At 43.3% G+C, this 24547-nt stretch overlaps 1 protein-coding gene across 1 annotated transcript; it reads right to left on the bottom strand.

Annotated features, from left to right (window-relative positions):
• Positions 1–1489: 1489 nt before the first annotated feature.
• LOC138100669 (DNA repair protein RAD51 homolog A-like) lies at positions 1490–24133 on the bottom strand. Its single transcript, XM_068998550.1, is given in 11 exon segments — positions 1490–1598; positions 1836–1948; positions 2163–2250; positions 2252–2299; positions 2621–2684; positions 2687–2733; positions 3598–3692; positions 4343–4434; positions 5026–5140; positions 7763–7853; positions 23718–24133. Coding segments are annotated over 11 exon segments (1278 nt in total).
• Positions 24134–24547: the final 414 nt, after the last annotated feature.

Consider the following 24547-nt stretch of genomic DNA (forward strand, 5'->3'; position numbering starts at 1 on the left):
AAAAGAATGAAGAGACGATAAAGAAGAGCTGCCAGCTTGAACCAAGGGATACAATTTGCTTCAAGTGACCAACTTTAAAATGCACCAACTAAAACCACAATGATACTGCATTATCCTTTTAGATCAAGTTAAATATTGAAGAATACAAAAGAATCTTTTGAACCCCAAAAACTCTTTTAAGATATATACAGGGCAGGGCTGTACTGCACCCCCAAACCAAGAAGAATTGGGAGAAAAGACAAAGCCAGACTGAGATTCCTGGGAGATTGGTGCAGCTTTAGCGAGACAAAACAATCCTTGGTCTGAACACACACCTGTGAATCCCAGGAACCTGTGACATCATCAATACCCTCATGTTTTATTAAAAGCAGATTTCCATGAAGAATTAATGAAATACAGAGAATTCACCTGAAATGTAAAGGAACAGTTCCCCCAACACAGCAGGTTGCAGCATCCAAAAGAAAATGAACAGAAAGATTATGGACTGGGATCATCACCAATCCCAAATTATTCATGTGAAATACCATTCTGCTTTATTTTATCAATCACCACTTCTCTACAAACCTTTCAATTTTACTTCAAATTCATCAAGTTCCAAACTGCAGCTACCAAGATTTTACTACACCACATCCACAAAGGGATACAGGAAAACACAAAGGGTGTGGTCCTCTGGGAATGTGTCTTGGTTTTGGAGACAAAATTTTAGGAGGAAGTGCTCCAGAATGAGCGCCTCCTCCAAAGGTAAAAGGGCCTCCCCTTCTCCTCCACCAATGGGACAAATTGGTAACAACAAGTGAAAGTGGGAAAAAACCCAAACTGTCTATTAACACAAAACAAAACAGGGTAGAACAGAATAAAACAAAACTCAAAATACAGCAAATTCCCAGAGAAGGAACAGACACTCGGGCTCAGACCAGCCAGGGCCACCCTGTGGGCCCACCGGGACCACCCCGCAGGCTCCCATGACCAGAGGGAAGGGAAGGGAGGCATGAGGCAAGGGGAGGGAAGGGAAAAAGAACAAAAAAATAAACCAACACAACCTTTTTCCAGCTGGCCGGAACAAAAAAAAACAAAGAGCAGCACAGCGCTCCCAGCGCACTCTCCCGAGCCCCCACTGAGCCCCTGAGCCCCCAAGCCCGTTGGGCTGAGCCATTGAACTGATCCACATGCGGGTGCCGTGGCTCCAGTCTCGCCCCCTGGATCCATCTTAGAGTGTCCTTGGCATTAAGCAGACAGTTAAGGAATAAAGCGGCCTCATAACATCACCCCAGGACAGAATACTCCTGAGGAAGCACACTGACCTAATCTGTGACTACTGCCCAAAGAGAGATCTCTTCCAAACGCCTCCGCTCAGTGTGTCCTGACGGTTCCCATGTTGACACACCACATCTTCCTCTGCCTGATGCCTTGAGAAGTATCCCTAAGGTGCCACCAAGAAAGGAGCCTCTTATGGACACAGAGTCTTGGGACTCGGGAAAAAAAGGAGTTTTCAGTATTTAGGATCTCCCACTCCATCAGCACTGATAGCAAACACAGCAGCCTCAGCAAGACACGGTGAGTCAGATCCTGTCTCACCTCGGCCTTTCCGCAGGTACAGTGTGACAGAGGGAGGAAAGACAATGGGCTAGAATGGACAGCCTACTTCCAGAAAATCATCATAATCCACAAACCATTAAGTAGAGCTGTAAGAACTGCCTGAGATGTTAATTTCCCTGCAGACTGAGAGCCCAGAGCACCACTAAGGTGAAGTACCATGAACAGACTATGGAAATCCCAGAAGTACAAGCTACTCGGCCAGTTCTATAAAACTGGGATATGACCATCTTTTGTCTCAGCTGGTGGAGGAAGCATGAGCGATGATACTCCTTCCGATGGGTTTTTTGGGATCTGCAGCAAATGTGGCAGCTCCATCTACCTGTGCCACCACCCAGTTTGTGGAAATGATTGCCATACAGGAGAAACAACCAAAACCCAGTTATTTTTCACAATCAGAACAGAAAAGCAGGGAAAAAGGACACAGGGACACTCCTGGTGTCCATTACTGTGGGAGCAAGCCTCTCCAAACCAATGGGAGCAGAGACTGAGCAACAAAGCCCTTGGGACCAAATCGCTGGGCTTTGTAAGAAAAACAGTGAGTTTTACCTTGGCAATAAAGCCCAGTTGATGTTCACCTCATCAGCCAGGTGCAGCACCATCCACAGGAAGCTGGCCAGGTGTACCTGCCTGGCAGAGAGCTCCCCCCCTTTCCTAATCCATGCAGTACAGGGCCACGGCACTAGCCACGATCAGCAGTGTGTACCTGGTAAAGAGCCGGCAGGGCTGTAAGTCTTGGTTCCAGTCCCAAGTTGCCTCCACAGGTCTCCTGGGAGCTTGGAAATCATCAGCACTGTTTCTACAGTTATAAACTGAGCTTCAAAGTTGCTCCTCAGGCTGGCACTGAGGAACCATTAATTCCCTGTGTTTGTACAGCCACATCAGCTGGAGCCAGTCACTGGCACCCAGAATTCCAGCAGGAAGACGCGCTGCTGACACCTGACTGTCCATGGAACAAGCTGCTTCCCTGGAGAAGCCACAGGCTAATCCTATGTGGGAACAAAGTCCATGAAATCAGTGTAATTACTGTGACTCAGCCATCATGGCCAAGGCCTGATCCAGCACCTGGGTCTGGTGATCAGTGTTAAAGTCCTGGCAGAGGCTGCATTGTCTAGGACATCACTGCCAGACAGACCATACCTGCAAAATCAGGGAAAATAAAGGGATGAAACTTGAGTGACAACTTCATCCACATGAGTTAGCCAGGAGCTTTGCCAAAAGACTGGAATAAAAACTCACATCCCTGGGAGAGATAAAAACCAATGGAAAAAATGCAACGTGGTGATGAAGAGAAAATGGAATGACTGGAACCATTTTAAATGGATAAGAAGAAACAGCCTCATGTGATACTAGGGGAGGTTTAGATTAGATACTAGGAAGTCTCTTAGTGGAAAGGCTGTCCATCCCTGGCACAGCTGCCCAGGGCAGTGGGGGAGGTCCCATCCCTGGAGGGATTTAAAGCAGTGTTGATGTGGCACTTGGGGACACGTGACAGTGGCGGCCTTGGCAGTGCTGGGGGAATGGCTGGGCACCGTGATCTCAGAGGGTTTCTCCAACCTGAACAATTCCATGATTCCAAGGACACTGTATGTGGCCAGCACAGACACACCTGTGCCTGCTGCAAACATCATTTCACTTCCTTTCCTCTGCTTGCTTGCCAAATATGCCCTGGTGACATGTAACATGGGAGCACTCCTTGCTGCAGGAGAAGCCAGCAGGATTAGATGAAATTCCTTTCAGAAAGAGCTAACAGGATCCAGCCAGTACTGTCCCCAACTGCTTGGGAACCACCCATTCCCTTCCAGTAGCAAAAGAGAGGGAAATCACCTCGTGCTGAGGAACAATGACATGAGAGCTGTGGGGACAGACTGGCAGAGATGGGAGAAAAAGATCAACACCAGTGGTATGCAAAGGGAGCACCTGCCAAATCAACCTCCAGGAACTGTGGAAAACATCTTCCAACTGAGTAGTGAGTCAATATATTCCTGTCCTCCAATCACAGACCTTTCAGCCACAGCCAGGAGCTGCTCTGGATGGAAGCTCCCCTCCAAGTCCATGGATGTGGCTTTTCCCTCGCCACCCTCGCTGTCCATGGGGAGCTAAAGGAGAAGGAAAGGAATGAAAAGGGAATAAAGTATCCATAAATACAGCAGATATTGCCACATGCCCTTACAAAAAATAATATCCCAAGTTATTATGATTAAAGTCCCATTTAGCAGGCAAAAGCAAGAGGAAAGATTCCTGGTTCCCATCTCCACCACCTTCTTTGTAGTACCTGTCACCCCAGAGTGCCAGGACAAGGAGAAATGGCTTCCCACTGACAGAGGGCAGGAATAGATGGGGTATTGGGAAGAAATTATTCCCTATGAAGGTGCTGAGGCCCTGGCAGAAGCTGCCCAGAGAAGCTGTGGCTGCCCCATCCCTGGCAGTGCTCAAGGCCAGGTTGGATGGGGCTTGGAGCAACCAGGTCTAGTGGAAGGTGTCCCTGCCCATGGAACTGTATGGTCCCTTCTAACCCAAACTATCCCAGGATTCCATGATTCCACACAAGAGAACAGGTGCTCAGCTTTGAGCTAGGAAGTTTAGGGAGTCAACAAAATTATCAAATTAAGTCCAAGCCTCTAATATTTTATGGAATAGCAACCTCTGGAGAGTAAACACTTTGAAAGTCAAGGAAAGTGCCCAAATTAGCAAATATCCCAAGGCTGTGGTTTCTGAATACTGGATTGTAATGAAGTGAACCACCCACCTGACAGGCGACTGCCTGGCTGTGACACAGCTGAGTCTTCCCAGTATAGAATTCCCTGCATAACTTTGTTATGGACCCCGTTTCTGTTTTTCCTGAGGAGAAAATAACAATAATGACTAATAATAAAAATTAAAAGGTCGCATGCTAAAGGTATAGATAGATAGATAGATAGATAGATAGATACATACATACATACATACATACATGTATATATACACCACATATAAAATATTACATTTATAGTTAAACACTTAATTTGACTGAAAGTTTCAAAACTGACTGGGAAAAGTGGTTGTCATCCTGAGGGTTGTTCAAGCTGTAGATAAAAAGTTCAGGTATGTTTCTGAAGATGCTGAAGAGCTGAAATTACTTGTTTTAATTTTTGGATTACCACAGCACTGGGGAGATGGTGATACCTGGTTTTGTTTTCCCTAAATATGTCAGGGACTTAAATAAACCAGAAACATCCAAAAATGGACAGCTCTTGGTCTTGCATCATAACTAAAAGGGTTAAAACTATTTCTGCAGCTTTTAAAATAAAAGCAGTTATTCAAGAGAGTCCTAGAGGTCTTTCATCCAACCACAACTTGTCTTATGTTGTTCCATGCAAGGATCATGTTCATGGGAAAACCCCACCCAAATAACTGAGCTTCAGCAGGAAAGAGAAATAATAAAATGCTGACCTTCAAGCAGTTTATCAAGCTCTTTGGAGCCAGTGGTGATCTGGATGATCTCTGACCATTGCTGGTGGAATTCTGGGGCTGTGAAACCTGTGGGAATTAGTTTGGCTGCCTCAGCCTGAGGGAAAACCAAACTCATCATTGCCAGGAGAGTTCATGCCATTCATTAACCCCCCCTGTAATTATTATTTCCTACCTTGTGGAGAGGCACCTGTATCATTCCATGCAGATTTTACTTTATAGACCTTCCTTGAGTAGGTACCTCTGAACATAACTGAAATTCTGCTCTGAGAAAAAGCTCCAATATCCCTTTTGTCTGTTTTATGGAAATACTCTTCCCTTGAACTCATCTCTTCTCTTCCCTGAGCTTCAGGGACTTGCTGGTCCTGGGATTTCGTCAGGAGAGCACTGAGTGGGTGGGATACCCAGCCTGAATAACTGTAGAAATGCATGTCCAACCCTGGAGCAGACAGGCTGGAATGTTGTCTGAGTACCAAATACCACAGCCCCAAGCACCAGCTGTCTGGAGATGCTCTGGATTGCACTTCATAGCCTCAGTCAATCCCCACATGGGACAGCCAAGTGTTTTTTCCTCCTCTGAGAGAGGAAAACACACGATAGCAAGGGGTCTCCCAGCTGACCTGGTACTCATGGCCAGCTGTATCACTGAACAGGATCTTCCATTGTGTCTCTCAGTGCTACTGGAAAATACTGCAAGCCTTGTGGGTCTGGGGTTTAAAAGCTACTTTTGGGTCAGCAAAAAGGTCTCTGGCTGGGATAATTCACTGAATTCACTGATAGATCCTGAAATCTGTTTCAAAGTGCATAAAAACCCAAAGGAAAACGTGCTGAGCACACAGGAGTTCAAAGTGCTTCGGGCACAGGCTCCCTGAACCACATGGAAATGGTCGCAAGCCTGGCTTTGGGCTGCCCCCCCTGCACATTGCATTCTCAGAGCAGCCCCAGAAGGCCAGGGAGAAAGGAATGAGTGTTGGAGGCCCTCTGGGAACCCCCAGCCCTACTTCCAGTGAGCAATGACACTGTCGGTGCCTGCAGCCCTGTGCTGGTTTGGCCAAATTTAGAAATATATCCTCTGAGAGAAGGCAGGTTACAAACCACCCCTCCCCCACCAGGTTTGGGGAAAAAAGAAACTTTTTCCTCAAAGGAAAGAGAAAGAGATAAAAACTATTTATTTAACAAACACATGGGAGAAGGACAATACTGCTAAATAATAAAATCTTTCACTGTGGAGAAAAACCTGGAAAAATGTTTGAGTCCTCCCTTTGGTCTCCCTCCTCCTCAGAGCTGGGACTTGGCCCAGGGCCAGGCCTTCTGTGCTCAGTGGAAAGTCCTTCCAATGTGTTCTGATATTGAAGCAGTCCAGCAGGGAAGAAGGGGAAAAAAATTGGAGTCCCAGGAAAACAAAGTTCAACTCTCTGGAGGAAAAGGAGCTGAAAAACTGGCTGAAAGCTGGCTGGAAAGAAAGCAAGCCAGGTGATTCCCTCCGCTCTGGCTCTCCTGCCACCACTGAATGCAGAGAGCCATCTCTGTCTCTGTGTCCTCGAAAAACATGAAAACAAACTGCAAAACTGCTTTGAAAGTTTGTTGGGTTTTTTCTCTCCCCCCTCTCGGGCTCAGTTTAAAGGCATAGAAAGGCATAAAGCTAATTTCTGGGCATAGAGCAGTGATAGGGAATACAACATCAAGTCACCCCAAGAAAAGCCCTCACCCCATTTCATGTCACTCAGTGGGTGGTTCTTGATGTGGCACCTGGGGACATGAGTTGGGGGTGGCCCAGCAGTGCTGGGGCAGCAGTTGGACCTGATGGTCTCATAGAGCTTCCCCAGCCTCAGGGATTCCATGGGACGCCCAGCGACTGTCCCAGCTGCACAGGCAGGCACAGGAATCTCTTACATACAGAATAAATTGCCATGAGCCAGAGCACTCCAGGCCATCCTTGAGAGAGTGCAGAGAGCAGGAAAAGACACGGTTACAGCACTGATCCTGCTCCACACTTTGCCTGTGGGGCATGAACACCATTTCATCCTGATCCTGAGAGCTCCAAGGAAAAGAATTATTGAGGCGGCACTGAAGATGCCATTTTCCTGACACTCCTGTCCCAGAACCACAGCCAAGCAGGTTTCTGTGGGAACCTTTATTATTTGTGTAATTCAGAAGCTGCACATCCCTAAAGCATTCCCTTGGGAACATGACGCTTCCCACAGGCATTTTGTACTTCAATGTGCACTTTCAGCACATTGAGACAGTTTAAATCAGAATGAGGTCACTTGGTGACAGCACAGCTTAACATCAGGAACATCAGGAGACTCACCAGACAACATTCACTCTCCATTCCCATCGCTCCAGCTGCAGCATCTTCATTTCTCACAGTTCTGTTTCAAGGACTCCTCTCAGGAAATGGATCTCACTGATCACTGCTCAATACCCTTGAGCAAATCCTTAAGGAAATTTTAACTCCCTACAGACAGCAGGACTGACCAAGGACAGCTGCTGTCATAGGAAAAGCAGAGGACTGTGATGATCAGACACCTTTCCCTGTGAAGGCTTCAGTTCCCACCTCCATCCCTGAGCAGCTCTGCCTCAGTCCCATCCACTCACTCCAAAATGGCTCCATGGGGTTTAACTCCAGTTCTTTGGATCTGCCCATCCCCACCACTCTGGCAGGCAGCACTGACAGCACAGCAGGGGAACACATGAACAGGTACAGGCAGGGGCATACCAAGGCCACCAGGTCCTGCAGCACAGCTTCTTCTGCTTCAGGGCCTCCATTTTTTGGTACAGATTCACTGGAATTTAACCTCTGTGAGAGCCTAATAATAAGAGAAAGGCTGAAAAAAGTGCTTCAACGTTATGACTGCTCAACACCTGAAAGGCTTCAAAAGTGCTTTTTCATTATGACTGCTTTAAACCTGAAAAATTCCAAAAATGCCTCGTCATTTTGTCTGCTTATCATTATACGGGCAGTTTGGACTGTGGGTAGCCCACCTTGAGGCCCATAAAAAGGAAGGCAAAACTGGTGCAAGTCGGAGGGAAAAGCGAGGGGCAGAGTCCCTGACCTTTGCCTTTCCCCCCCACCACCACCATCGCCTGCTGCAAGACACTCTGAGGCCTCCTGGAGCTGACACTGCCCCCCTGAGGAGAACCCCCCTGGACCAGAGTCACGAGTCACAAGTGAGTTGTGGAACCCCTACCCTGCTCCTGCGTCCCGTGGTGAGAGCACTGCGAGTGGACCAAGACTCGGCTGCAACGACCAGGCACCACGCCTGCAACTCGGTAGGACAGGCGGCCGCATTTATGCCAAACTGCTCCTGAGATCGGAGAAGGCAGATAAGGCACTTCAAACGACAGAAGAAAAAAAAGGGCAAAAACTGCTTCACTCCCCCCACTCCATCTTGGCAGCACTAAAGGTAGCACAGTGTGGTGGTGACCTATCCTATGCTTTTCTTTTTAAGTAACCTTGGCTTTTTCTAACTTTTCTAACTTTTCTCTTTCCTTCTCTTTGCCCCTTTTACTATTAAATAAAATACATCAATTTTTTGGCATCAACATTTAATCTTGCTTGGTTTTAATCTCGTTTCTGGGAATATTTTGAACCTTCTAAGTTCTTTCCAGTTTATGCACAGAGAGTTAGCTTTCTTTGCTTTTCGGGGTTTAAACTGGATCATAACAACCTCATAAAAAGCATCTGGCAAGACTTAAAATGAACCCAGAAGTTCCAGTGCATCACTGCATCACTGGGATTCCAGCTACTGAATGAGCTATGAGAAGCAGTGAAGAAACTGGGACATCACAGGTCTTATGAATGGGAGGGGCTGCAAAGGTTGGCTTTTGTATGGTTAAAAGTGGGTTAGTTGTTAATGGATTATTATACTGTTGATCAATGTTAATGAAGTTGTAAATCAGTTTAAATAGTTATTAGGTGTAATGAGTTGGGGTGGGAATTTTCTAGAATATGGGTGTAAACCTCATTATCATAAAGGAATAAGTCCAGGAACACCATTGGGCAATTGACGATCCAGTAAGAAGACCCCCGGATGACATTGAGCCAACCAGTGAGCCAGTGAGCAGGCCCTAGAAACCAGCGAGTCAACCATGATACCTCCAGAAGGCGGGGCCATGGGAGGGAATTCTCTGAACTTTGGGGTATAAAATGTAACCTCCCCAGCTGCAGGGTGTGCCTCTGACCAAACTGATCTCTGATCACGTGCCCAGTGCTGTTACCCTTTACTTTGTGTTTGGGGTAGACTGCCCATTTGAGGTCTCTAATTGTTATTCTTTTGTGCAATAAATTTTCAAAAAGTTTCATCTGTGAGCAGCATTTCTCACACAGGTAAATCAGGGGCAGCTGTTCAGCCAACAGCAGCGGCAATAAAGGTACTGAGTCAGGATCTCACCAAAACTACATTAAAAGAAATGCCAACACCTTGAGAATCATCTTGCTCAGCCCAGAGTCCATCCAGTACTCACAGAGAGCTGCTGGGAGGCAAAATTCTCCCTGCTCCTCCTGCCGGGGAAACCCTGCTTGCACCTCCTGCCCCCCCCACCTCTCACCTGCATCATTATCCTTTTCCTGTGTCTTTGTTAAGTAAATAGTTCTTATCTCTTTCACTTTCCATCGAGGAAAAATTTTTTTTCCCGAACCTGGTGGGGGAGGGATGGTTGTAACCTGCCTTCTCTCAGAGGATACATTTCTAAATTTGGCCAAACCGAAACAGAGGGTTAAAAAAACTTTCTGTAAAGTGGCCATCTTTGGTGTGGCATCATGAGACTTCCACCCTTTTTTGCCATCTTGGATTCTGACAGAAACTATTTCTGCGTAAGCCACCATATCTTGAATGGTACTATAAAATACACCCACTCCTCAGAAGGGCGTCTATTCCATTGCTTGAACCAAAGTCCGACTCCAAAAATAACCATGCCTTTGCACCATCCATGTCTCCAAACTGTAAATTGCCCCTTGCAATCGTGCTGAATTCAGGGTTACAGTTGCAGTTGTGGTTATGGTTAGATTACGGTTAGATTAGGGTTTGGGTTGGGTTAGGGTTAGAGTTAAGTTTAGGGTTTGGGTTAGGGTTGGGGTTATGGGTTAGGGTTAGGGTTTGTTGGCTGTTAGTTTGTTAGTTAGTTGTCACATAAATAAAAACAGGACTTTGGTTAAAGTCTACACTCGAGTTTCTGAAGAGGGTTTTCTCCGTGTACTAATTTATCTCTTTAAGTCTTGTTGTCATGCTTGTGAATCAGGTGCCTGAATTACTAATTTTTTTCTTTGAAGTTTCCTTCCCGTATTCTTGCAACAACATGATGAGAACTGAAGCCCACGATTTTCATGTCAGATTTTTTTTTTTTTCTCTTTATGCATGTCACAAATTCCATCCACCCTTCTTTTACAGCCTCCAAGGGGGTTCTTCATGCAAATGCAGGTTCCTGCGAGCAGCTCCATGTTCCTGCGTGGCTGTGCCTTGGGCAGAGACCTACTGATAATTGAGAGTTTATTCCCTGTGTAATATTTATAAAGTAGGGTAAATAATTTGCATGGCTTGTGCATGCCAGCCACATGCTTAAGTAAGCTACACTATTGCTACTTATAGCAAAAGCAGAATTGATCTACGTTGTCATTATAGTGAGTGGTTAGGAAAATCACACAGGCTGTCGCTGAGTTATTTGATTTCTGTTGTCTACGTCAGGCAGGAGACCTGAATTTTAACCCTTTGTTTTTCCTTTTCAAGATGACTGCCCTTAGTGTTGGACCATTTTTGTTTGGATGTCTGAATCCCTCTCTGTCTCTTACTCTTCTTCATTTTTCCTTCCTTGAATAATTTTTGATTAAAAAAAGCTTAGTAACTGTACATTTTGCCCGATGCAGGAAGGTGGAAAGTACTTTGAGATTTTGGAAGCAGGAAGACAATTTCTTGCCCTTTGTTGTTATGATAAAGTGTAGAGCAAAAAAAACCTGTTAGGAAAATTCAGTTCTATTAATTTAAACAACTGCATGGGTCAACCAACACATATTAAAGGGCCAGATTTATACACAGCTTTAAACTTTTGAAGCCATTTTAAATACACCGTTGAAAATATAATCATATAATTTTATTATATTGAAAGCCTAGATGGATTTGAGGGATCAGGAAGACAAGAATATGGGTCACTGTATATTGTATATTGCAGTAGAAGTATGGTTTTAGTTTCACTCACAGCCTTACATCTGTTCCTTCTGGAGGTGCTTTCGTTTCGTTAGAGTGGAATGTGTTGAAATTCTGAAAAGTCATGATTGAAAAGTCATTCAGTCCTTTTACGGGCTAATCAGATTTATTGATGTATTCAGCAACCTGGTCCTGTGGTTGGGCGTCCAGACCAATAGGACCAGGCTGTTTCCACTCAACCAAATAAATGGTCAAGCTTCTGCTGATGGCAGTAGGAAGACAACCAGATCCAAAAATTGGATTAGTTATTTTTTTCTGTATAAATGTGGAAAATTGATTTTATTTTTTTGTCTATGGAAAAAGGCAGGGATTAAACAATTCCTTAAACGGTCAATAATGTTTGAGCACCCATCTGACCTACACAATATTATTTCCAAACTTTCTGGTACATGCTCATATAAGACCCCATGCTTGCTTGCTTGCTTGCTTGCTTGGGGTTTTTTACTTATTTTACACTTTTTTAAAGTTCTTTGTCAGGTTTCAGTATGGAAATCTTAGAAAAATTATTAGACCATTTCAGCTCAGTATAAATATGTAAATAGAACTGCTAGCTAAAAAAAGAAAGGGTTGGTCTACGCTTGTGTGGGTGAAGGGAAAAAACGTGATGCTTACTCCTCTCCTTTGTTTGTATTTAGTCTTGGATGTTATTATTTGTTGAAATCTTTGCTTAAATGTGATGTTTTAATTTTCTCTTAACTCCTGTTTTTACTTGTAGTAAAATGTGTTTTAGCTTGACTTTATAAAGCTCAGTCGCATACTTCTGCTATAGAAGTAAGCAAGCATCTGTGGTCTGCAAATACTGGTTTTGTTAGCAAGTGGAGCACTTAATGGTTCTTTGAGCTTCTCTCTTTACTTCTATTTCAATATGATAAAACCAAAATATATGCTTCAAGGTTTCCATTTGTGGAGGTACTTTTTATGTACTTCCAGTTAATATACCTGAAGACCCAGTTTGTGATATTCACCCTATCTTGTGTGACCTCTGTAGAAGCACCTGCTTCTGGTGGACCTTAACAAGCACCTTTTTCCCATGAGAAAGTGCATACCAAAGATCATCTGCAGCCATAAATACCTACGTGAGAATGTTTCAATTAAGCATCTCAGAACACTGTGCCGCTAAGGCTGTGTGGGATATGTGAGAGTGTCCGAGATAGAAGTGCAAGAAACATCTGCTCTACCATTTATTTGCATGGCTGGTTAGTCTCCTAATCACTGGCTGCATAGTTTGATCCTAAAGTTGTACACCAAAAAAACATACAAATACTGGTGTATGCTTAATAAAGCAATTCTGACGACTTAGAAGAGGGTCCATGTTTTTTCCAATCACTACAACCTCAAGGGGCAGCTCCAGAAAATGGGAGTGTCCTTGGAGTTCTGTGGTACATGTGGCAGCCTGTGAAGGTCCTTCAGATACTTCAGTGTCTGAAACAGTGCTTGGAACATGGACTTTGTAACATCAATAATTTCCTGGGTTTCATGAGAAAAGAACAAGTTTGTAAACACCCAAATGCCTTTTAGGAACTTTAACATTTTTGTAAGTACTGTTGCAATTAATTTTTTTTTGTAGTGGACAACAGGGATCGTATTAAGTTATGACTTAGACATTCCAAATAAATACAGGTTCAAGGATGGTATGTGCCTGTTCCAACATATTGAAGAACCTTTACTATTACTACATCTAATTTTGTTCTTCTGGGGATTGAAAAAAAATTACTCACTTGGTGATTTTTTGTTTGCCTTTCTGCATGGAAGTGGCTCTGGCTTCCTTTTGAACATTTGAAAATAGTGGTACTCTCATTGTTGTGACTCCTAGAATTACGTTCCATTTCCTTGTACACAGAATCATGATTTCCTGTGCCAGTGTTTCTGGTTTCATCTTGTATTCCAGGAACTTGCAGTGTTCAATGTTTGCAGTATTTCATTCTTACATGACATCTTGAGATGCATATGTTGCAATACATAGAAGCCATTTTATAAACTAATTATCACCTGCCTTAAAAAACAAAGGTGTTAGGAAAAATGTTCTCTTGGCTTGTTCCTCTCTTCATATTGGTGATAAATTTCAACAATGCAGATAGATTTAATCCTGAAGGTTCTTTATGTCTTCTTTTGGGTTTTGATGGGGTTTTTCCCTTCTTCTGTCCTCATAGTGCTTAAAACAATTCTCCAAAATTAGTGTTGCTACTACTGGATTATTAAAAAGACTATGCAAAGAATTGTGCTAATTATTTAACTGTGACACATTGGTGGTTTTATAGCAAGAAATTTGTGCCTTTAAAATTGTCTTATTTACTAAATATCCTTTGAAACTCCTGGTCCTATGGTTAACCTAGCCATATCACTACAGATTGCTTAGCAACTTTTGTTTTGTGCACTGCAATTGAACTGTATTTGCCTTTGATCTAAATTTTTCTCCTCTTCAAGAAAAATTCTGGCCTTTTTTCTGTAGGGTTTTTTTCCCTCCTTTCATTTTTGCCAACCAGCTAAATGTACCAGAAGTAGCTGTTTCAGGAACCCTAGTCCATCTCAGTAGGGTTGTCTTCTGATTTTGAGGTTGAAGAACTCCTTGCTCAGTGACTGATTCTACTTAGGATATAGATCCATTGGGTGATAGATGCAAAGTGGGCTTTTTGTTTGCTTGTTTGGTTGGTGTTCTGAATGCTTAAAGTACTAGAACTCAACACATATCATCTTGTTACAAAGCAGTTTCTTAACTGTGTATGACAGACCAAAGGAGAGACTGTGTAATTTGACGAACTGGCAAAAGGTATGCCTCACTGGAGGCATATGCTGGAGGAGAGTTTTGAAAAAAAAATCTCATACACTTCAGATTTGTCCTACACATCCTTCCTAATTTGAAGCCGGGTCAGATTTGAACATTTCAATTTTCAATTTATGTTGCTTCTGGTGTTTTTGGGAATTTCTCATTCTGTAGTCCTTGGTGGCTTTATATACTTTTGATGAGTCCTTCCTAGCTGTGGTGAATCTCCAATTCTCTTCCGTACAGTAGGCCAGGACTGACCCGTTCCCTGAGTGGTTTGGAAACTTCAGTGTGTAACATGTTACATATATCAAACTAGGAACATTCTTCAGGAGTCCAGGTCTAGGTCAAAGATGGAAGAATCTGTGTTACCCAGACTCAGGGGTCAGAATGAGGTGTTATTGGGGTTTTAGTTTAGTCCTAGGTCTTTTTTTTTTCTGATAAAGGAATTTCCCCCCCTACACATATTGCTAAAGGAACTAATCGCTGAGTGCTTGAGAAAAAACAAAGGACCTGGCTGCTCTTTTTGTTTCACCTGAGGGTGTGGGAAGTTCGCTCTCGGCGTTCGGAGAGAGAAGCTGCTGGTTCTTTTTCGGCCGTTTTTTATTTCTGCGGAGAAAGATCCCAGGATCCCCGAGCCACCTTCCCTGCCCCGCTGGAGGCCAGGCTGGGGCCGCCCTGCCCCGCCATTTCTTCGAGCCTTCGCTACATTGTAGCCATGCTCGCCCTGCCTCCTAGACCTCGGGGGGTTCCCCGCTTAGATACATCGCATCTGCCACCTGAGATTTGTGCTCGTCCCTGCCGCTCCAGCCTGCCACTCCAGCCTGCCACTCCCGAGGGTACGGCCGGGCACCAGGGCCAGCTGCCCAGGGATTTGTGAAGCCTTTGTTCCATCCTTCCCCAGGACCCCAGGCCACCGGTGCTGCGTGCTCCCCGAGCTCGCTCCGGAGCACTCCCTGCAGCCACGGGGAAACCATCACACCTGCCCTGCTCACCGGGAGTCGCCAGCATCCCTGCCGGCTGCAACCGGAACTGCACACAAGGGGAAAGGGCCCGACAGCCAAGAAGGCTGGGACTGGGTTTGTGATTGTTTGCTGTTACTGCCATAGTTATTGTTGTTTGTTTGACTGGTTATATATATAATAGTAAAGAACTGTTATTCCTGTTTCCCACATCTTTGCCTAAAAGCCACCTTGATTTCAAAATTATAGTAACTCGGAGAGAAGGGGGTTGCATCTGCCATTCCAAGGGAGGCTTCTGCCTTCCTTAGCAGACACCTGTCTTTCAAACCAAGACAGGTGCCTCCCAATGAAATTGGCAACAGCACCTAACAGAAGAGACATCAGCCTAAGTGACTGAAAGCTGCTATTTAGAAGCTTCCAACTGAAACAGTCAAACAAAAACTACTCCTCTTCCCTTTTGAGTGCCTGACTGCAGCTCTGAGGCAAAAGAAGTGGGATTACTGGCCAGAAGCTACTTTCTGAGCTCTAATGGGTTAAAGCACTGTGGTTGTAATGGTGCTTCACGTGCTATGCTGATCTGCCACCTTTCAGCTGGAGCAGTCTAGAAACAAATGAGAGAGTCTAGAAACAAGTGAGAGACTCTGGGAGCTCAGAGCATGATAGAGAAGAGGAGCCGACTTTCTGCCTTATCTTTGGAACAAGTTTGGGACAGGGTGAGAAGGTTATTTTTAAACACGTGAGAAGAGAAGCAGTTATACAGTCAGGTCTTCTTTTCTCTGGGATGTACTAACCTTAGAATTTCTCATTACATTGAAGTGCTTCATTTTAATTTATACTATTAGACCTGCAGTTTTGAACTTGATATTGTAGCAGAAAAGACTTTTTTTGCCTCCCTTAGGAATTGAAAGGTGGGTTTTTTTCATCAGTTGCGTATTATGCTGGAGGCACAATTGGTAAGATCTGCTGTCTATATATTTTAGGTGGCTGTTAAGGCTGTTTGTATTTTAAGTTGCACTGGCTACATTCACCATGGTACTTGCTATTCCCGTGGGTCTAGCCACTTCATTGTTTTTAGATTCCATTCAGGGTAGGGCGTTTAATCTCTAGAGGTCTGCATATGTTTAGTTCTGTTTCTATGTGGGTAACGATTTCTTCTTATTTAGCCGTTAAGACAGCTACATTTATGGACATTTAAGCTAACAGGCGCTAACTTTATAGGTTAGAAAAATGTCAGCAGGATGTTTTCTACAACAAATGTGGAACTTTCAATATACTTTTCATGATTTGTCAGACAGTCTGTTTCATCCAAAGTATTTGTTGAAGGAGGTTTTGTTGGAAAATGAGAAAAGGAATTACTTTTAGTAATTTTATTTTCCTTTTGGTCATCAGGTAAAATAAGATTACCTTGCTTTCTTTTCTTTATAATCTTCATTTTGGGAGTGATTAATTGATGTCATGGTCCATTTCTATGAAGGAGAAAGTAGGAGATAGCAATAAAGCACTCTGATCTTTTTTCTTGCCTTTTGTGGATTAGTGAGCACAAAGAATGGAAGTTCAATTTAGCGTAAAGTGCATAAGAAAAATACGTTTCTATCACCCTTTAGAGGCACATAATATGTGTTCTATACTAGGCTGATTTTTCATTTCCTGCAGAAACAAGAAGGAACATTTCAAGGAAAAACATGCTTACGAATAAATAAAACAGTCTTGTCAAGAGCTGGCTTATTCATGCATAGGATGAAAAGTGAGCGATTTAAACCTGCAAGTCAGAATAATAGTATGAATAACTGTAGTGCTATGCTGTTGAATAGCAAACGAGGGCATCGAGAGAGAAATGAACAAAACAGCCTTGTTCTGGTATGCCTGTCCCTTTTTACAGACAATGAAATAATAGGGATCACAAAATATTATGCAGCCCTTAGGAACAGGTTTGCTAGCTTTTTCTTCAAAATGTCTATTCAACTGCTGTAACTTGCTCTGACAGCTACTATGGAGCTGAATCCTGAAGGGTCCCGTGTACCTGAGCATGCCAGCAGGAGTTATCTAGAATTGCAAAAGGTCAGCTGAACTGCGATTCACAGGACTTGCACTAACCTGACTGCAGTTCATCCCATTTGTAACTTGCTCAGATAAGTATGAAAACCAAAATAGATGGAGGATATTTGGTACTTGAAATTAAGAATAAACATTCTACAGAGTTTACGCATGATTGAATTCAAGAATGAGTCTTCTATTACTAAATTACTACAGCTGATGTCAGGCAGAGGCTGTAGTTCTAAATTTTTGGTGATCTCAGCTGGATGCCAGTACACACAACCATTTTGTCTTCTGTGTGTCTGGATTTCCTTCCCACACAGATTGGTGTTTTTGAAGGGATAGTCAGTGCTCTGTTACCCTCCCAAATGTCAGCAAGAACTCCTGTCCAGACCACAGGTGCTCTGCAGGGCTCCTGGGTCTGCTGAGCACAGGTAGTCAAAACTGAGTAGAACGTACATTCATTAGAAACATGCCATTTGCTTAGGTAGCAGTACTAGAAGCTCTGAATGATTAATTTGGAGTACATCAGCTGCTTGGCCTTAAGAAACTATAAATAGTAAAAAACTATTGGAATTCTGACAGTTTTCAAGATGGAAATTCTGTGGAACCGTTGCTCATTCTTCAATGCAAATATGCTTCTGCAGATTATTTGAAAACACGATGTAAAAGAAGCCTTGTTGAACAAAATAATCTAGAGTGAAGATCAGCATATGCATTCCTTCCTGTCCTTAAAATTATTCCTCCTGACGTTCACTATCTTTAGCCATATATCTTCCCTCATAGTGACTGTCATGGAATTTTTATTTTTTTGAGAAATGGTTAATTTTAATCACACCTAGTTCTAATTCATAGTAAGTTGTAATTCCATTTTTTAAAAGGAATGATTTCAATTAAATCATCAGCATTGTGGTTGAGTTTTCTGATAAAATGGTAGGTAGCAGTTAGTGATTCTGTTGCAATTATTAAAGGATCAGGGGCATGGATCATTGATAGAATTATAGGATCAATAGAAGAACAGTAGAAGCAATAGGCCTAGAAGCAAAAGGCCTGTGTATGAGAAAAAACTCTCCATGGGAAAGTCCCTGTGTGAAAAATAACAAGCAGGGCTGGGAACAAAGAGGGAGTTTTTGAAACGGTGCAGCTGTCCTGATAAGCTGTGCTAACCGGGAGTGAAGGAGGGGAGACACTGAATTATTTTAATCATGACTATGGAAGCTTGCCAATGTAAGTCCAATTATGTAGAAGTAGAAATGTGTTTTGATAAGCTTTAGGCCACTTAGGAGTTAACAAGCTGGTATGCTATATAAGTGCCTTTGGATTGCTAATAAATGGAGGTTTGCTCTTATCAACCATATTGGTTGGACTGCTTCTCTCCCCCCCGCCGGGGCCCGGGCTTCTCGTCTTTTTACACTTCTAACATGATTCCTCTAAAGTAACACCTTGATGGTATTTCTTTCAATCTTCTAAATTATTTTCACAAACTTTTTAACAGCAAGTGAAACAAAGCAAACCAAAATGTCTCTCTCCAGGAAATATGTAGCTGTATACCATCCTGGGGTGATGATAATCTACAACAATTTAAGATTCAAGCAACACACAGAGCACAGAGTGGCTTTTTTGTTCATCTTTTGTGCATGGTCTAGAAAATGTACACAAGACGGATTTTTTCCTTTTTTTTTCCAATGACAATTGAAGCTCAAAATGTAGTGGTTTATTTTTTAATTTCTAATTTCATGTTTTGAAATTTGGGAAGATAGTAATTTAGCCAAAGCTTAACCTTTAGTCATTTTATGACTGAAAACTTGATTGTGACATTGGAGAAAAGAGCTCTTTTTCTTGCTACCAGGACTTGAGACTTGCTTCTTCTCTCAAGTTGCAAGCGATTGAGTTAAGAGTAGGGAGAGCTGTCAATTTAAAACAATTAATGAATGTGTTGTGTATTGAGAAGGGGTTGAGATTTATTGTAACTCTTGATGTTTTCTAGTTTTGGAGTCATTCAAAATGGAAGTTATTTTTAGAAGTGTAAGAATAAACAAAGAATTCTGCTTGACGATTTGTGAAGCCAATTTTCAATGGCATAGAAAAGAATATTTGTCACAAAAGAATATGTCATAGTGATTAAAAAATTCTTATTACTTGATACGGTATAAAGTTTTAGTGAATAATAGTAGTAGTAGTAGTAGTAGTAGTAATAATAATAATAATAATAATAATAATAATAATAATAATAATAATGTAGGTTATCTCCTTAGCATGAGTTATTTCAGCTTTAAATAAACTCTCTGAATATTTATTTTTCAACTTGCTAGTAATCTTCTCTGACTTGTGGTAATGCCCTATAACTTGCTGTCATCCAGTGTGCTTATATCCTTAGTTACTTCAGCTGTACCAGCACTCCAGGTTTGGACCTATGTCTGTTAGCCAGAGACAATGCCCAGGCATGGTTTAGGGAAACTGGAGTCCAGGACCTGTTTGCAGTAGGCAATTGGATTTGGCCACCATTTTTCTAAGGGAAGGGTGATTGGCTGTTTGAATGGAAGTTTCCCAGCCAGGGGCTGTGAGGATGGGCAACGCACTAGGACTCATCTTATTTGCTGTATCACTCTTGCATTCACTATTTTGGGACATCAGGGACTTGCCTGGCATATTGTAGATGACTTCCAATCTGTCTTTGTGCTTTATGTCATGCTCCTGTGATTTTGCGTATTCCCCCAATAGAAGAGCTGATTTTTCAGAAGTCCATTCCAGGCACGAGAGAATGGGGGCATGTGTTCGGAGTGCATCCATTTGGAATTCTTCTTTGCATAGGAGAACCAGTGGGGAAAGCCTTGTCAGCATGACAGAATTAAGGACAGACTTGAGTTCTCACCAGTGTTCCAGATTTCCTGCCATCCACTCTGGGAATTATGAATACCCAAGAGAGCTGTCAGAAGTGTCTTTTTTTACCATTCTCCTTGTACGACTTAGCCTTTGCTCTGGAATATTTGATAATACGAACCAATGAATGTGTTTGGTAATGACCTTTGTGCAAAAGAATATATCAAACACAAAGCAAGTGCTAATAACTTGCTTTACATTGAACTTAACAGAAGAAAATCTCCAGGGAAAGGTGTAACATTGCTTTCCTAGTAATCTACTAAAATCTTTTATTCTGGTTGCCAATGGTCTCTGCGGTTTCATGTTGCATTAATTCTCAGGTTTGCTAGTTTCTAAACAATTGGACTAAAATGAAGAAAAAGGATAAAAAAGCAGTTGCTGTGTGTAGTGGTTTGGTCCAAAATACTCATTACTGTATATCTTCTGTGAGATAAGAATTAGGAGAAACGCAAAGCAGGCACCAAACTTGAAAGAATATAAAGAAGTTTATTAACAGACCTAAAAGAAGGAAAAAAAAATTATACCACCTTCAGAACTCTCCTCCTCCCCCCCCCACCTTCCTCCCGTCTCCCACTGACAATGTAAAAAGACAACCATTAAGATGTTCAGTCTGTTTACCACTTCCCTAATAACCTTGTTCAGTCCTTTTAGAAAGAGAAGTCCTTCTTGCTCGTGCTATGAAAACAGTATCAAAACGAGACAGCCACCCACTTCCAAATATTGTTCAGTCCATTTAGGAAGAGGAGTCTCTCTGCTCACATGTGAGTCCCTTCCCCCAACTTGCAGCTTTTCCCACAACTGCTTTTGGGGGTCCACTCTTGAAGTTTTTGGGGTACAATTTTAAGGTTGAGCCATTCAGAAACAAAAAACAGAGGCCCTTTTCCTTCCCTGGGAGCAAAGGGTCTTCTTCATCTTCATCGTTAGGACTATCTCTGGGAGCATCTCTAGGAGCTGAGGTTTTCTCCTTTCCCATTTGGAGCAAAAGTCCTCATCTGGTCCATCTCTCCCTGTCCAAACGTCTCATGAAATTACAGCTGCGTCAGCATCTGCCTATCTCAGCACAGGTGCTTTTGCTTACGAGTTGAACACTCCACTCCCCATATCTTCATGAAATTACAACGGGATACTCTGTATCATAGCTTCACAACAGAATTTCAGCTTTAAGCATCTCCTCTCTCTTTTCCCTCAGGTTTTCAGCTCTTCACAGCAATAAAAGGGTTAATCTCACCTCGGCCTTGCAGCTGTGTGGCTTATCGCTGTTGGCCACCTGACCTCTGCCGAGGGCGGGGGGGGGGGTGGGTTCCGAGCTGCTCTGGCTGCCCACAGCCCTGCTGGGGGGGGTCATCCTGGAGCCGTGGCCCAGCCCAGCCTGGCCCAAGCAGGCCCACTGGGGCTCGGGCCCCATTTCCCAGTGCCGGAAACGAGAGAGAGCTTGGGGGGGGGAGTTTGTCTATTCTTAAGTGTGTATCACAGAGGCGGTCACAACTTTAAGTGGCTTAAAGAATTGTCCATATTCAAACTGGCCAGCTGATAGGTTCTATCAGGTCCCAGAGGAAACTGTAAGCACCCCTTAGCAAGGACATCCCTTCCGGGACTATGCTTGCTAACCTATGACACTGTGCTATCAAGAAAACTCCATGCACATTTCTGACAAACAATTCTGAATGTACTGGGATGCATCCTTCAGGGAAACGAGTGCATTTTTTTCCTATGCTGTTCTGGAATTCTTGTTAATAATAACTTCTGGCAATGCGTTAGAGTGGTATTACAAAGCCCAGAGCCTATTTCAGATGTTCATGCTGCCAAGTTCAATCCATGTGAAAGTTATAGACATGATAGTTCATTAACAGAAGTGAAATTTTTGATATAAGAAATTGATTGTTTTACTGGGTCTAATTTAGTCCTGAACATGAACAGTAGTATTTGCGTTATTCTGGAGTTCTGTTTTAACTGTCCCAGTGGTGTGTAATTCTAGTGTGGGATTTGATATTTCCCTCGAAGAAGGAACATAAACTGGACTGAAGAGAGGCTTTTTGCTACCAAGCTACAGTTTGAGGGCTTACTAGTCTCAGTCCTTCATTTACAATAGGGTCAATAGGGTCTGGTAGGTTTCAAAATGCCTTGCAATTCTTTGAAGACTGACCCTTTTTTCAAACGGTAGGCAAGTGTATAGGTGCAGAATGGAAATTTAACTCTTATGTGTCCTCTCTGATGGAGAAGAGTCACACTAAGATGCACAAAAAATGGAAAAATCTGTTTTTTTTCTGGCATATATGTTTTAAGCAGCTGTAAATTCATATACATATTCTAAGAATATTCATAAATGCTATTTAATACTAAATTTCTGGGTGGTGATACTAGAAGGGCTTACATTTTAATGATAGAATTACTGCCTATTTGATGACTAATGGGAATAGTTCTTTATAATCCTTCCCTTGCTGACATGAGGAACTTTCAGATTTTCCTGGTTGTACTGGTGACTATACATTAGTTATGAATATAAGGGAATAAGTTTTATGGATATGTTGCTTTCGTACTGGTTTCAGTTCAGCAACTTGGGCTAACAGTGCAAAAAAGTTCTCCTGGAGGAATGGATCTGCATATAAATTGACCAAGACACATGGTTCAAGTGTCTTGTAAAGGTTCAAAATTTCTCTACCACTCTCTGGCAGTCTGTCTTCACAGTAAGAGTTGATGAGGTATTTGGCTAGCATTTATCTGACAGAAGATAGCAGCAAAATGTACATTATCCCCTCTGTTATTTATCATTGTCTAAACAAATTTATTCTTGCTGTGTTACAAAAAATATCTTAGTAGAGCCAAACACTATAAAAATGCAACTTTGTTCTGGATTAATTAAAACCAAATCTATCTGTGGACAGAACTGCCCTGCATGATGCTGTGAACTCATAGCTGTATAGAGTCACTGGTTTCAGTGAGCTGTCTGGAGAACTGCATTTTCAGTAGGCTTTACTTGTGTGTCTGTAAGATGGGGAGTTATGTGGAGCCTTGATCCCCAAGAGTATCATGGTGTTAAGATCCGGTTCTTACAGTTCTTAGAAATGCCTCTGCCTGAGTTAAGGTGCAAACGAGACCATATGCCAAAGTCACTAGTATGGATTTTATTTGATAGTAAATACAAGTGAGGGAGGGGAAAAGAGAGAGAGGGAGAAATAGAAGAGAGGTAGGAGGACAGAAAGAGAGTGACAGAGACTGAATAAGAAGAGCATCACAGCTCTGTGGATCCCACTGGCGTCCTGATGGTCCTCTCCAGTTGGCCTTTCTGGTGGTGAAGGTCCCCCCGAAAATCATAGAATCTGTTGGGTTAATATACTCTCAGGCTAAGTAGGAAAACCCAGGCACCTCCCTGGGGCAGCGGAAGTTTGCCATTGTCTCTTACAATAGACTCTGTGTTTGTGGCATCACATGCAGTCCTGTGGTGCAAGGCTTCAGGAATGACTCTGGGGAAGACTTCGGGGCATCTTTGATGGATTATGACACCCCCTCAGCTGCCTCTGACATGAATGTCCTGTGGATGTGGCCTGTGGGGTTGGGGGTTCCACAGCTAGGCCAGTTTGTGCAACGGAGGATGGGTGCTCACTGCCTCTAACCAGAGGTTGCACCCAAAATGTTAGAAGTTTAGCAAGACAAGGAGCCCGGGCCCCCCGTGGGGGGGGGAGAGTGAAGCAAGCCAGCCAATATGGTTGATAGAGCAAACTCCTCAAAACTCCATTTATTAGCAATCCAAAGGCACTTATATAGTATACCAGCTTGTTAACTCCTAAGTGGCTTAAAGCTTATCAAAACACATTTCTATTTCTACATAATTGGACTTACATTGGCAAGCTTCCATCATCTGTGTCTCCTTGGCCCGCCTGCACCCTGCCCCCTGGATCGGGTGTCTGTGCTTCCGCGTTCGCAGCCATTTCTCCCTTGGCCGTCAGAGAGTTAACATCCGGCTCTGCCGAGTTTAGCAGCTCCTGCAGTGAGCGGACGCATGGGGCCGCATTTTTAATCGGTTTTCTTGCGGCCAGCCCGAAGGACCTTGCTACCCCGGATTCCACCGCGGTCTCTGGCCACTGCTCTGTAAGTCCCGCGTCTGTTTCTTTTTCGGAGCTGCTACAGCCCGTGCTGCCACTTTCTAAAGTCTCTATGGCAGCTGCGGCAACTGTCTGTTCTGTTTTTATTTCTGCAAGAGTGCTAGTTACTGCTCTCCAGGTGAATTTGAGAGCTCTTGTTTCTGTAGCTTTCATTTTAAATGATCTTGGATCAGCTAGTTCCTTATAAAGGTGTACTTAAGTCCCCGCTTTTCTAAAAAGCATAAAAGTAAACCAAAGGCCACCTCCGTTTCTGTAACCGTGTCTCCACCGCCAACCGCGTCTCCACCACAAATTGCGTACCAAACCGTAAACTGCGTACCAGACCGTAAACTGCGTACCAAACCGCACTAACTGTATCTTCCCATAAGCTGCATCTTTTCCGCACTAATTGTGTCTTGCCACAAGCCGCGTCTTTCCGCTGTCCCTGCTGTCAGGGTTGTGCAGACTCCAGGTTTAGCCTTTGTCAGCCAAGCGGCGAACCCCTGATGTCAGGTCAGTCCAGGCTGGGACGGGGCAGGCCCTGATTCATATGCCCGCCGGCGCTGCCCTGGCACCGCAGTAGGCTCC

This window comes from Aphelocoma coerulescens, unplaced genomic scaffold (genome assembly GCF_041296385.1).
Source record: "Aphelocoma coerulescens isolate FSJ_1873_10779 unplaced genomic scaffold, UR_Acoe_1.0 HiC_scaffold_128, whole genome shotgun sequence".
In the NCBI taxonomy this organism is placed as follows: domain Eukaryota; kingdom Metazoa; phylum Chordata; class Aves; order Passeriformes; family Corvidae; genus Aphelocoma; species Aphelocoma coerulescens.